The sequence below is a fragment of the Arvicanthis niloticus genome, chromosome 2 (assembly GCF_011762505.2).
Source record: "Arvicanthis niloticus isolate mArvNil1 chromosome 2, mArvNil1.pat.X, whole genome shotgun sequence".
NCBI classification, from domain to species: Eukaryota; Metazoa; Chordata; class Mammalia; order Rodentia; family Muridae; genus Arvicanthis; species Arvicanthis niloticus.
The window spans coordinates 116060065-116074934 of record NC_047659.1 but is presented as its reverse complement, the minus strand read 5'-3'; the positions used below and the strand labels follow the sequence as shown (position 1 = coordinate 116074934).

General features: G+C 46.9%; 1 protein-coding gene across 3 annotated transcripts in view; it reads left to right on the top strand.

Moving 5' to 3' along the window:
• Ralgapa2 (Ral GTPase activating protein catalytic subunit alpha 2) overlaps window positions 1-12976 on the top strand; it is a 271068-nt gene extending 258092 nt beyond the window's left edge. For all 3 annotated transcript variants that reach the window (XR_013108860.1, XM_076929914.1, XM_034495631.2), the window contains 2 exons: window positions 6778-6817; window positions 10069-12976. Coding sequence is in view for 2 of the 3 variants with exons in the window: in XM_076929914.1 (XP_076786029.1) it covers window positions 6778-6782 (5 nt within the window). In the remaining variant the exon portion in view is untranslated. The remainder of the gene's footprint in view (window positions 1-6777; window positions 6818-10068) is intronic.
• Window positions 12977-14870: the final 1894 nt, after the last annotated feature.

Here is a 14870-nt window from a genome sequence, read left to right as displayed (position 1 = left end):
CAGTTACCAAGGGATGGCCAGCAGGTACCAAAAATCTTTCTCAGACAGAGTTTTGGAAATGAACCTTAATTAAAGCTTATTCAAAAATAAGCTTTATAGTTTGACTGAGGCAAGCCCAGGGTTTGGGACAGCCCAGGCTCACATTCTTTGTCAATGGCAGTTGTGACCTTCGTGTCAATCTGTCCTTGCAGGTGGTCCATGTGCAGCCTTAGCAGCTGGGGCTTCCTGGAAGACTCAATGATTTTGCTCGGATTTCCACTTAGCAAAGAGCAAACGAAAGCAAAGCCAAATGAAGCTCTCGTGCTGGCACTGGAGTGTGCAGTGGGATAGAAGGGACGTTTTGTGCTATCCTTTCCAGGGACACTGAGGGTGACACGGGGGGTGGGGGGGACTGTAAATGTGCTCCCACAAAATGCTGAGTGGAAAAATTTTTTTGAAAATGGTCAAACATCTCAGTCAGTGTTGCAAGAGGATGGGTAGATAGAAGGAAGGGAGTGAAGCAACTTTACAGCATCAATATAGTCAACACTGAATTCTTGGTATATAAGAAAGCTCATGGCATTATGGTTAACCAAAATCCTGTTTTTTTCACCACTTAAAGAATATAAAATGATAAAATCCCAGATAAACTCCACTTACTTGTGTCCCCCTAACCTACTGGAGGCCACAATGAGGTATTGAAATTCTGGCCAGGTTAGAATCCTGGTGGTACCCACACCTCTCCTTCGGCTCAATCAGTTCTTAGGACAACAGCTTCATTCCTCAGGCATCTCACAAACCCCACAGGGTAGGATTTCAGTCACTCCACCCCTGGAAGAGTATCCTAAGGACTAATTAGAAGAGGCATAGAAGTGGGTGAAACAAAAAGATGCTCTTCCTTCCTTGAGGTTACCTCCTAGATAGGGAAGAAGGAATCAGCCATCAGAAGTTCCTTGGTGCTAAGCAAGAAAAGACAATGAGGGATAAGAAGAAAAACCTCTTAAAACACTAAAACACATTAAAACGGGCCCCGTCAGTTCCTTGTCTGCCTCTATTTGTAAGCCCTGTTTCAGCACAGCTCTCCACAGTAGATGGCTTCTGGGGGCGGTGGTGTTGGGGGGATGCTGGTGGAGAAAGACTCACCTTCCCTTGTAGGACGGGCCACCAGGGGGTTGACCATGCTCCTGTGAGTACCTGGACAATACAAAATGTACTTTGTTTGTTTGTTTGTTTGTTTTTAGTTTTTCTTTTTGGTGGGGGGACTGGGAGTTGAGCACAATCTGGATACGTGATGTGAGATTCTCAAATCATTAAAAAGGAGGGCGGGGAGGAGGGAAACAGGTCAGCAAAGGTGTCACTGGGAATAAGACACTGATAAAAACTCTGGACAGAGTTGAGGAAATGGGCCATATGTAGAAGCCAGGCAGGGAGCAGCCAGGGGGCAACCCTCACAGGTCTGAGCTTTCTTGACATTCCTGGGAGTAGTGAAGGTCTGGGGCTTGAAAGAACAGAGTCATTAATGAAGATTCAGAAGATTGGAGACAGACAGCTATTGGAGAAGTAGGGTAACATGGTATGATCATAGTTTGAAAGGCCTAGTCTGGCTTCTGTGGAAAGACTGGACACTGGAAGCAGGGACAAGTTAGATAATACCTCATTCACTATATCAGCAGGCACACAGGCCTGCAGTACTGTGACTGCCAGTCAAAGTTCTGTGGCAGTGCAGAGACATCCCTCCTGAAAATTCAGGATGAGTGCACTGTGCTCCACACACCATGGTACTATGGGATACAATCCCTTATCTTGGCTACCCAGGTAAAAGGAAGGTGAGTATGAGGCAGGTAGAACTTTGATATGAAGTCAGTCACCTCACTCTGGCCTTGAGCTATGTGAATAACTGCCCAGCACAAAGTGACCCAAGGAATAGGAAGTGGTTTTTGTAGTTCTGTCTCACTCAAAAAGCCTCATGTAGTGATACATGCCTGCAGGCACAGCTACTTGAGAGACTGAAATGAGGGGATCCCTTGAGGCCAGGAGTTCAAAGCCAGCCTGGAGAATGCAGCAGGACCTCATCTCAAAACAATAGGGAAAGGTCTGCAGAATACTCCTGTTTACAACAGGCCGTTTCTGTGCACTTCCCCGGCATTCAACTCCTGTGGGGAAGGTTTATCTCCATGGCAGGTGAAGAACTAAGGAAAGTGGTGTTATCATATCATGTGGCTACCTGGTCATCATGGCAAGATCTGGGCTTGGCCTTTCTGTCCCAGACAAGACTCATTCTTGGACACATTCAGGGTCCCTTCCTTTGGGCACCCATTGTGTTGGAACAGATCCACAGGAATATGCAGACACATGACCAAGAGGAACCCTTTTATTGTACCAAAAGCAAAGCATTCCCCTCAAAGGCAGAAAGAACTAATTTGTTGGGTTTATGGCCTGGGCAACTTGTGGTACAAATAGCAAATATTCTCCTACATTGACCCTCACACCTGAGAAATGTGACTAACATGAACTGAATTATTGTCTGCTCCCAACTTTCCTGGAGTGCATGGCAAGAGCACCAGTAGATAAAGCCTTGATCCCAGGCCCGTACTACCTCCTGACTGTCTAAAAACAACAAGAGTGTTTTGTTTGTTTGCTCATGTGTTTGGGTGCTAGACATTAGGTCTAAGGACTCACACACTTTGAATAAGTAATCCATCACAGGACCATATCCCCAGTCCCATCCCAGCTCCAAAGGGACTGTTTGTATCAATAAAACTACAAAGGGGTTCCATCGTTCCTCTGATGTTTCCTTGGATGCTTCAGACTCACAGTGCTCACCCACAAATGTCCACAGACCTAACTGCTCCTTTTTTTTTAAGCTATTGTTTACCAGGGGATTAAAAATACAGTCATGAGTGGCAGACACTAAACCCAGGGAGCACAGAGGTAGAACACGCCCCTCCCCAGACAGGCAACTCTTGAGTTGTTTTAAGAAAGCTGAACTTAAGTTACAGGACATCTTATAGAGTCAGCTTTGGGCACTAGGGGTAGTGTGTCGCCTGCAGGAAGTGCACTTGCTCTGAGGGTGCTGTGCAGTGAGTAGAGTGGCTCAGCTCAGGAACTGTTTATGATGGCCATGTGGCCTCATCGCTACCCTCTTCCCTCCTGCCTGGGCCCAGAGGTGGGTTTTCTCCCTAAATCTTGGAGTCAGTTAAGATTGCTTTTGGAATAGAGAGCACAGAATGTTTCTCCAACCACTTTCTGTCCTGTTCTGCCTTGTTTTTTAAATTGGGAGGGAAGTATAATTCAGTGGTAAATACTTAACCACCATGCACACTGGCTTCAATCTCCACTATACAAAGAAAAGAAAGAAAACTTTAAAAAAAAAAAAAAGGTTATATTGAAAGATATAATTTGTGTATCATACAAATTATGCAGTAAAAGTATACAATTGATACTATTAGTATTTTCACAGATTGTACAACTATCTCTATAGTTTAATTCTAGAATGTTTCATTTCCCCTAGAAATAAAATAAAGCACACTCATAGTCTTTATTCTTTCCACAAACCTTACCCTCAGTCCTGTGAAGCCACTAATCCACCTTCATTTCTCCGCCTCTACCTATTCTAAACACATGAATGCAACCAGGTAATATGATGACTCAGCTTCTTTCACATAACATGTTTCCAAAGTTCCTTCATGCTGTAGCCGTGTGTGTGTGTGTGTGTGTGTGTGTGTGTGTGTGTGTGTGTATGTTAAAGATTTATTTACTTATTTTATTTATATGAGTACATACTAACTGTCTTCAGGAACACCAGAAGAGGGCATCAGATCCCATTACAGATATTGTGAGCCACTATGTGGTTGCTGAGAATTGAACTCAGGACCTCTGGAAGGGCAGTCAGTGCTCTTAACTGCTGAGCCATCTCTCCAGCCCTACATTTACTGTGTTTTAAAAATTATTTCATTAGCATGATTATGCTTTCATAATTTTATTCATGTGTACATTGAGTTCCTAAGCTCACATAATATTTGGGCAAGAAAAAAAAAAAAAGATTGCCATCAAAGTTTCTCTTAATGTCCTAACACAAGTGTGTCTGTACACAGCTCACAGTTCAGGTGCTTTCTTCCTCCCCACAGCCCCCATGCTTGTTGGTCCAGCTGTCCTGGCTTTCTGATTCAGAACCAAAGTTGATGGGCAAGACCAACAACCAAGCAGGGAAAGCCAGCCTCAGTGCCAGGACTGGAGCCAGGACATAGCCACTGCTGCTGGATTGGAAATACTGGAAGCCATCCTTGGCCATTTGGAGATGTTAATTAGGCTGGCAAGTCCCCACGGGTCTTGGTTTGCCAGTGTTGAGTTGCATGTGCAGGCTTCCCCATCCACCGCCTGCACCTGTTCCCTTCCTCAGAGCTATTCCAAGGGGTCTGAATAAACCCCGTCAGGGCTCTGGTCCTCCTCTGCCGGCCTTCCTGCTGGGAGAATAGTTAGCACTTGCCTAAAGCTGGAACCCTGTTCCAGGCTTTCTTCCTCACCCATGCCAACTCTCAAAACCATTCTCCTTCCTAATTATCTTGAGCCAGTTAATCATTTCCACACTGACTGTTCAGTAACAAGGATGTGGGGACAGGAAGCCACGTATCTTGTCTGCCCTGGCCCACATTTACCCCAGGTGTCATTGCTGGACAGCAGGCTTTTCTCAAAGATAAGAAGCTTGCTTCAAACTGCACTCCCTTGTAGCTGAGAGAAACATGCCCTACAAAGGCCGACAGGCTCTCAGATAGCAACTCCAAGCTGAACTGCAGAGAATACAAGCCTCTAACCATATGTTATTTCTGAATTAAAAACAAAAAACCCTTGTTGATGATATCCAGAACATCAAAGAAGTCACACAACACCAAAAAGTAAAACACTTCTCTGAAAATGACCTCTGGATTCTTCTCCAGGCCCAAATTCTTGTGTATGAGCTGCCAACTGGTTACACCCGGGTGGGTTAGTGTCTGAGGTAGACTGTGAAGGGGTCTTTCCAGGAGTCTCTCTCTAGGTGCTCCTATGTGTAAAGGAACTGGCTGCTGATGTCCCAGCACTACTGATGTCCAATCATGTCTTCTTATTCAAGACACTCTGTAACCCTGGAGTACAGCATCTCTCAGTCACCCTGGAGCCTCTCAAGACTTTCCTTTTCTAACTTGTCCTCTCCCTTAGGACACCACAGAAATATGTGGTCCACTTATCTGTGTGCTCTACCTCCCCCAACTCTCTGCTATAGCCCCCAAAGCAAGGCTTTTGTTTGTCATCTCCATTGCTATAGCCTATAGTGGTACTCAACATACCTGGTATCCAGTTGATGAAAAGAAAGATGGAAAAACTCATACTTTGTACCTCTTTCCTCCCAGGCAATCATCTGCCTCCCAGCCTCTTCTTATTTTTTATCTCCAAGCTCAGTGCTCTCTCTTCTAGACCCTTCCAGTAGTCTGTGTGCTAAGCTCTAGGATTGTACATTGTACTAAGAAGCTACACCCTATTCCCTGATCCCAGCAACTGGGAGCTCACCCTTCAAGTGTCCTGCCTGTATGTCAAGAGCAGGTGACATCTGAGCCCTATGGAATAATCAAGGCAGCCTCCAACTGCCTCTGCCTCTGCATCGCCTTAATTCAACCATGGATTGGCAGTTACTAAGATAGTCTTTGTGGGCCAGCACACCACACTAGGCTGTGTCTGGGGACCCTCAAGAGAGGAGCAAACCAGTCCTCATCAGCAATTACAAACAAGTCTTCCATTGTTAGTGCACCATCTGCTTTCTGGGTTTCCACCAATCAAGGGCCTGTATGCATAGCATAACCAGGGCGGGGGGGGGGGGGGGCTGCAAGAGAGTGAGATCAAGGATCCCCCTTCATAAAGAGCCTTTTCTCACATAGGAAGGCATCAGGGGCGTGGCTCTGAGAATCTGAGGCTCTCCAGTCAAGGTAGACCCATGCACAGAGGCACTCTCTGCTTGCCATCTTCCATTAGATGAAATGGAGCCCTGCAGTATGGAACACTGGAAAAAATAAGAACTGTAGAAAACTGCATTAATGTCTAAGAACCTACTGGGTCCTTAGCCTAGACATCACTGCTCATGCCCTCACATGGTGAAGGAGCCCAAGTTCATAGTAGGACAAGGAACTGCCATTTGGTCATCCAGGGCTGGTTAAGGATCTTGGCTTCCCACCCCAAGTACTCAAAACCCAGGGCCTGAGTGTTCATCAATAGCTTAGAAAAGCAAACTTCATAGAAGTACACATACTTCCTTCAAAGAGGCATAAAAGAAAGAGTAGCCAAATGGCGTTAGAAAACCTCTGGTGGCTGTGCCGACCTTGGCAGATGAGATCAGCAGAAAGTCCGAGTTTGCAGTCAGCAGTGTTTTGTGTCACCGCTAATGTCCAGACTCAATAGGGGCCTAGCTATTTAGAATTCAGGAGAGTTGGGGAAGGGAGGGTTGGATAGAAAACTGCTTTCTGAAAGCAAAAACAGGGTGCATGTAGGAGTAAGGGTAGTGTAGGAGTAAGGGTGTGGAGCGGGTGATGGGACCACCTGTCATAAGGAAGCAGGAGCTGAGACCTTCCCTCAGGTCCGCATGCTTCTGAGGACTCAGTTGTAAACACAGCACCAACTAGTATTGGACCCCATCAAGTGAGTATAGACGTGAACTTTCAGGAATGGTGCAGCTGGGGGGATACATGTGTTATTAGCTGTGTGTGTCATTATCAAGCTGCAGCTGGGAGCATGCCATGCTCTCATTCACTGGATCTTTATCTTTTCTCTCTTCAGATTAAAGTACAGAATGGTCTCATTACGATATCTGAGCAAGGTAAGACTAACTTTGGTGGGTCCCCCATCCTCGCCAAACCCTTAGTTGACTTTTCCATAACCACGGTCCTTCTTTGGCCTCAGCCTTGCCTGCCTCCTGTCTCCTCCCAAGGGGCCCTGCATACTCTCCTGTCCCTACATGTCTGTGTTGCCTGTGGAGCCTAGCTTTGCCTGCCTTTCTTCTGCGAGTACACTCTGGGTGGAATCTGACACCAACACCTGCCATCGTGGAAAATGTCTTTGTCACCTCCCCTTTGTGTGGGGGGCTGCAGGGAGCCATGGGTACAGGCCTTTCCACCACCCCCCCTTTTTTTTGTTGGCCAAGACTGGAGAAGCAGGATGTTGAGATGAACCGATAAGATGAGGCACGTGCTGGCCTAGCCTTTGACTGCTTGCCTTAGCAGAGGCCTCCAAAGGCCAAGGCCTCCACACAGGGAGGGCTGCTGAATAGAGCAGCTGGAGGAAGAGAAGCAGACAAAGGCTGGGCGAATGAAGAGGGCGGCGAACCCCTGGATCCACAGCCTAGGATGCTGAGAGCGAGCTGAGATGGCAGGTGTGACCTCCCAGCCTGACCTCTCTGTCCTGGCTCCGGGATCCTGACCCAGCACAGATAACTGAAATGGATGACAGCCACCACTGCTGGACTGGGCAGTACCTCTCCAGTGTGGCCTGGCTATACTGGTTCTCTGGTTCACAGGCAGGAGATGCTTCGATAGCACCTGTGGGAAATCCACTCAAAAGAGAAAGCTGTCATTTTGTAACCATGTTCCTACGGTGGTTCCAACACAAATAGAAGTAGCTTACCCAGGACACCCCTGTGACCCAGCAGCCTGCGGTACCTGCCGGCTAGATATGCAGGTGGCCACTATAGTGAATCATTCCTCTAGCCCAGCTACCCTTTCTCTTCTCAGCCATAGCTTTAGACTGGTCCCAGCTTGGCTAACCCACATCAGTCCTCAGAGGTGATAGGATCTACAGAACACAAGTTCTCTAGTAAGAAAGGGGTGAAGCAGAATCGTAAGGTCCCTTCCCAGTATGAATTTAGGGGCAAAGGTTTGTATTTAGAGGCCCCCTCTCCCATGTGCTCCTGTACCTGCCCTGGAAAAGGTAAAACAGTCCGAATGGCCTTTGAATAAGACACAGCTTCCATCCCCAGCGGAGGCCAAGCTGGGGCAGCACCATCCGCAGCTTGCAAGTATAGTCACTGCATCAAAAAGGCAACCCTTATCCTTTGAGATTCATGTATGCAGTCCTCAGCTACTGCCGCTGCATCCATCAGAGGGTGCATCAGTGGACACAGGGGAGCCACTGCAAGATGAAGGTGTGCCAGCAGAAAGTCAGAGACTGAAGGAATGCATGAGTCATGGGTGCACTGGGTCCTGGTGTGCCTTTATTCTCTGCCTTTAGGAGTTCAAGCCCTTGTTTGCAGAGCTTTGAAATGCTGGCTCAGGTTTACTCAGTGGGACAGCTGACACTACCCTGTCCATCTGCAGGAACTCAAGCTGTGACCCAACTATCCTGGCTTTCCTTGGTAGAGGGGGATCAGGATGGTACGGGCTAAAATGTTTGCTTCTGACCAAACATGAGCAAGTGTTTTATTCCTTTGCCTACTAGCTTTAAGCATTCACTGACTTGGTTTGGTGTTTTGGTTTTTTTTGTTGTTGTTTCTTTTTGTTTTTTTCTTTTTGGCTTCTTAATTCTAACTGATGTAATCAGAGTGGGTGGCATTTCAAACCAGAATCCTCTGAGGTTCAGTCAGGTTTCCCCACACTGCCTTTTGCCCGTCATCAAATGTTCCTGCCCAGTCCCAACAGCTAGGAAAGGGAGAGATGGCCTTAAAAACCTGGTCTTTGGGGGAGGCTGGAGAGCTGCTCAGCAGTGAAGAGCATCTCTTCCAGAAGACCAGGCTTTAATTCTCAGCACCCACATGGCAACTTACAACTGTCTGTAACTGCGACCACCAAGTAGTATGCAGACATGTACGTAGGCAAAACAAATGCACATTTGAAAACAACACTGCTCTTTGGATGGCCACATCTGCTGTGCTGCCTTTGTTTAAGGCAACCTGAGCTTTGTATTTTTGCAATGCTGGGACTCAGGGCTGCATGCATGCTAAGCAAGTGTTCTACCACTGAGCTAACCCCATCCTTAGTAGCCTGTTTCTGACGAGGCAGTCAATAGAAGGGGCCAGGACCTTTCTGTCCAGCAGCCTCAGTGAGCCTAGAATGGAGGGAGAGGGAAAGTCTGTCTGCGGAATCTGAGAGTGAAAATTCAGCATGGGACAGTGTCTCCATGAGTCAAGGGAACCTTTAAGAATTGATTTCAGAAGCTCTTTTTTTTTTTTTTTTCAGAAGGACAAAGTCAGAAGACATATAAACAAACAAACAAAATAACCTAAGTAAATTTCAAACACTAGTAATGACAATTTCAAAGGAAAAGCCCATAGGGAGGAGACTGCAGGAGTCCTGCTTTTGAGGTTTGTTCTAGGCCGGGGCCACCCAGGGAAGCTCAGAGCATTTAAAAATATATTACAAGGGGGAGGGTGATGAAAGGATCCTCTCATTCACAGAGTGGCCCTTGGGAGGGAGGCCAGCGACGCTGCAACAGTGGCCGGGTGTTGCAGCAGGCATTCCTGTATTCCTCTGAGCTCCCAGACAGCCACCCTGGGGATGGGAAGAGTGCAGAGCTGCGAGTTTTAATTTTATTCCTTGTTCCCTCTAGTGCCAAATAGCTGCATGCTCATCTGGACTCATTCAGACAGGCAATTTAGACGTGACCTCTATCTAGTCTTAGTTCCTTTAGGGAATAAGTGAGTAGTAACCCGTGTGAAATATGAAAACGTAAACATGCTAGGATCCCAGAAACACAGCATTGCCACTGACTCTGCCCAGGGCTCCTTTGTGGCCTTCACTCCAATGTACTGCAATCCAATGCCTTCCCCTTCCTTCCTTCCTTCCTTATGTACTAGCCAGAAAAGCTGATTTTATACCAATGATCCATAGATCTGTAGCTTCTTTTATGTTGTAGAAGAGCCCAGGGCAAACACTAAGAGGAGTGGCATTTCTTTTTTGATAAATTCAACAAACATCCTTGCCCAGCACACTGTGGGGCAGGGAGGACTTCAAACCCATTTCCCAGTGCCCAAGTTCCCTGTCTTCTGTGTTTCCTGAGCACTGTATATACTTCCTCCAGTATGTGGCCAGAGATTGTCATTGGCCTTTGTGATACGGTCATTCTCTGCTTCCTTTGCAGGGGTCTTGACCTTCAGCCTGAGTATGGACCCCAAGAAAATCCTCCATATGGAAGAGACAGGCAAGACTCCCCTGATTTCCCCAGAATCCTCAAAATCCAGACTTCAGGAAACTGCCACTGTGCCAGCATGTGCAGCAAGCCTTCCTATGGCTGGGCCCCCAGGGTCAGAGGTGGTTTAAGTTTGTGTGGAACCTTCAAACAAAGCTGTGTCCCTCTTGTCCTGGAATCTCACCAAACCTTAGGCATCAGAAGAAGAAAAGAAAAAGTCGTCCTCAACCAGGAGCAAACCTGCTGTCATATGGCAATGGAGAAGAATACAGTCCTTAGGCAGAACACAGTAGCCAAAGGTTCGGGGCCACAGGAAGGGACAAAGGGCACTTGTCTGTGTCGCTGATTTTTTTTCTTTTCATTTATACACCCAAGCTTGATTCCCAAAAGGGCTGACAAAACAACTGTGTGACTGTTGGAGGAATTTCCTCCATACTGATTTTGCTAATCCTTATCTTAGGATTTATAGTTTACTCAAGATTTCATCATCATGGAAACTGGCTGTCCCCAGAGTCTTTTCCCACAGGAAGTTTTACCTCCGTCATTGAACCGTTTCTACCTGGAGCCTGAGGCCCGCTGACTTAAGATTCTCCTGACAACACAAAGTTCTGTCAGGTGATGTTCCCACACAGAGCGAGCAGGGTGTCTAACAATATGGGAATATCCAGGAGAGCACTAAGCATATGGGTAGTAGCCTTGCTCACCCCAGCCCAGCCCAGCCTAGCACCACACACATCAACACACAAGATTAGTACCTGTTCCAACCCCAGGGCTGACCAACACCTTCATTGTGTCCAGTCCCTCCGAAAGTTCATCTGCAGTCTTCCTCCTGCCTGCTGTTCAGAGTTCAAGACAGGCCTCAGAAACAGTATTTGTCACTTGAGTTTTAGGGTAACAGATTAACAGATTCCAGCCAATAGATTTGATCCTTTTATACACACACACACACACACACACACACACACACACACACCAAAATTTATATATTGGCTCCATGGAAGGTGTGTTGTGCCTATTAGGGATGGAAGGGAAGGAAGGAGTTAAATGTATCCCTTACTGGACTTGGACATCTTGAACCTTAGAATCCAGCAACTAAGAGTTCACAGGGAAGACTTCTGCATGGTCACACACTCACACACACACACATACACACAACCCACTCCCATGCCTCCGTCCTGGCCCTGCTGCTGTCTCAGGGCTCCAGTGTTGCTTCATTCCCTGCTCTGCCTCAGAGCAAAACAGCAAACGCAGCAGAGGCCATCCCTTGCTGCACAGTTCTGCTTCATGAGTTCATTTCCCAGTGCACATATCTAGATGACCCTTCACTGAGAGCAGGAAAGCAGCTGTAGAGAACAGACTGGAGGGACTCAGGCATGGGAAAGAATGTCCTGGATGTGGCCACCTCTTTACTTTCCTCTGCCCTCTGCTCTCACACACGTTAGTACTCCTAGCCTGCTTGGTCACTCCTCTGAGCCTGCTTATCGACCTCATCAGTGTCCACTCCCCAGAGAAGCCAGCTTTTTCTATCTACTACAGAACTGATTTGGCCGCTACTGACCTTGGTAGAGAAAGGAGCGGAGCCAGAAGCCATACTCAGTCTTGTAGTGAGTGGGAATTCATAGAGTGAGACATTCTAGGAGCACCTTCCCACTGTAGGGAGAACCCATCCTCCTGCTGTGAAGGGAGTTTAACAGCCTCTCATCCCAGGCCACAGACAGAGGTACCTGGAGAGCTGCTTGAACATCATAGAGAGCAGGGCATTGCAAAGCAGAAAAGAGGCCCTGTGTGCTGTTTTCTAACGGTCCGGGGTGTTCACTTACTGGGAGATTAATGGTGATAGACGGGAAATAGGCTGTCATGACATTTCCCATTGTGTCAGTGAAACCTTGATTCTGATCCCACTCACTGTGTGTGTCTCTGTGTGTCTGTGTGTTTCTACGTGTCTGTGTGTGTAGCCAGTATTATTTAGACTTCTGTTATTGATCTGCTACTTTGGTGTTTACAAAGAACCCAGACCCGGCTCCTGCAGAAAGCACCTCCCAAGTCCTGGGCCAAAGGCCCCCCAGCACGCTGTCATTAAGTAGCTGTGTTCTGCAGGAGCACTTGTCTTCAGGCCCATAAACCTGTTGCGGAATTCTTGCCATTTTGGAAGTCTTTCATTTTCATCTTTTGCCATCGCAACAGAACCCAGGGCCACAACCCAGGTCCCAGAGGTCCTGTTTAAGTCCCACAGCTGTCTGTTCATAATTTCATTTGCTTCCACAAGCCCTCAGACGTGGAGTGAGAAATTCAATTGGAAGTAGCAAATCATTTGAACTTCTTGTAACCTAATGATTTTACCCACCCCACACCCAGGTTGACAGCAACAGTTTATGTCTGTTTATGTTTTACTTATTTATGTAGTCCATGGTCTTGGATTGGTAATAGCTCTGGTTTAGAGACCTAAGAACTGAAGAGCAGGGACTCTGGCAGCCATGTCTGATTGCATTCAGCAGCTCTTGTTATTTGGGGTAGAAAATTAAAATGATCAAGTTTGGTGTTTTCTTTTGTCAGTTAGAAAAGCAAATATTGTGTTTTCATAATAAATGTCTTTTAGCAAAATTGCTACGGGTCACTCATCTGGTGAGACCCTCCTGAGAGCCACTCATCATATTAGTATTAGTGGGTCAGCCATCTGTGATAAAAGTGTCCCTAATTACCACAAAGTGTGGTAAGATGCTCTGGGCTCCTGCAGGGCCTGGCCAGTGGCTGCCCTTCTCCACATGCTGACTTCCGGATGTCCAGAAAGAGGGAAACTGGTGTTTATGGTCTTGTTGATTAGACTTTCATGCTGTAAAACTATAGTAACCCCGCAAAATTAGGACTTTTAAAAAATAGCCAGACCTTCAGCAGACTGAAGGAAAGCGATATAGCCTACTGAGTGACTTTTCCAGTGTCTTCAGCAGCCAAGCTGGCAGATCTTGAGAGCCCCAGGGATGGACTCTGCCTCTGCCGTGTGGCTGTTTAGTAGGACCCTTAGCCTTATAAAGGAGATCACACAGCTCCAGAGAGCCATGCAAACCCTGTCTTCCTGACTGTCCTCAGGTGTCCCTTCCTCTTCTCCACCGACTCGTGGTGAACCCTCTAAACTTTCCTGTGTGTCTATATGAAGCTGTATCACTCCATACATACTGAAGGGGGTGTCACATCTAAGGGAACTCATCCAGAGAACACCCATCCTTGTATTTGCACCCAGTTTCTATGTATATGACGTGCACAGTAAGCAAGCATTTCCTTAGTTTCAGGTCTATGATATTTAGTGTGTGTAAATAGGGAGAGATTTGATAGAGATGATAAGTTATAGCATGTTGTTTGATTGTTTCGAGGTTTCTTGTTATTTAACTTCCCAATTGCACATCTAGGTTGTTCTGAGGGGTGTGTGGCTGGGGGAACCTCCAAACCTGCTTCACCTTGTCAGGAGTGTACACGTGCACTAGGGACACTCCACAAAGGCAGCCATCCTGGGAAAACACTTAGTTCATGATGGTGCCTCCCACTACAGCTCGTTCTTTTTCGTCCTGATTTACTGTGATGATTTGATGAATGAGGAACACAGCACATAGGTGCTGCGTGTTTCTGACATTCTCATAGTTTTTAGGAAATAAAAGTTTATCCCACCATCTAATTAAAATGTTGATTTGATTTTTTTTATTGAACAAAGTTATTCAAAAGCGTTCTGTAGAGCAGAGCTGGCAGGGGTGTCCAGTATGGTAGTTGATATCATTCAGAGAGCTTACACATGCTCGTGTAGAATAACCTCATGGTTCGAAGTATGGATTGCTAACATCCAGCTGCAGAGGACCCACAGCCTCTGATGGTCACAAGCTTCTCTGTGCATGTGGTTCCTCAACACCCCCCACCCCCCATCCTCCATCCGTCTTCTCACCTACTTAGGCTCATCCCACCTTTAAAATGGCACGAGCAGGCCAGGATGGTCTGTTTCTACAACTGGTATGTAGCCTCACAATGACCCCTGCCCCTGCTTTGTCTTTTTTAGGCAGCCCCCTGTACTAGCTAGAGTCCCTGTCCCTAGGGAGTAAGGAGTATTTGAGGACTTTTAAAAATCGCATATTTTACAACATGTAATTTGGACTCCTTCTATTGTGGCCGAAGTCAGGTATTGATATTTCCTTCCTCGGGGCTTCAGCAATCACACTGCATCCTATCCCATCGTCTCTGAGAGTATACGGGGCCACTCCATGCTCCAGACAGTAGTGAATTCTCAGGATACTGAACAACCAAGTTTGTAAAAACCATTTACTTGTTTCGTAGCCAGTGCTTGCTGAGTACCCGTTACTCACAGAACATGTTGGTGTCCTGAGAAAGGGTCATCCTGGTGTGTTCTGGAGGGTCAAGTGCAAAGCAGAGCCCGAATTGACCCCACTTCTCTTTAGCTTACCTGATAATCAAGAGCTCATGTAGACAGTTCCTGCTGGGAACAACACAGGCCCTGCAAGGCAGAAACAGTGCTCCTCAGCCTTGGGAGTCATTTTAGGTTCCTCTAAGGAGTCAGATTCCTGCCTCACTTCCAGGATAGAACTAAAGCATCTGCATCCTTCAAGCTACCCAGAAGTTGATGGATGCCCAGGGATCATTTGGGGAGCCAGAAGAGCCCCTCTGGTGGTATTGAAGGCAGTCTGAATGTGTCTGTGGAGCTGGGTGGCCACTGCTCTACATATGCTCTTGGAGATGAGTTTGTCCCTCTTGCTAACCTG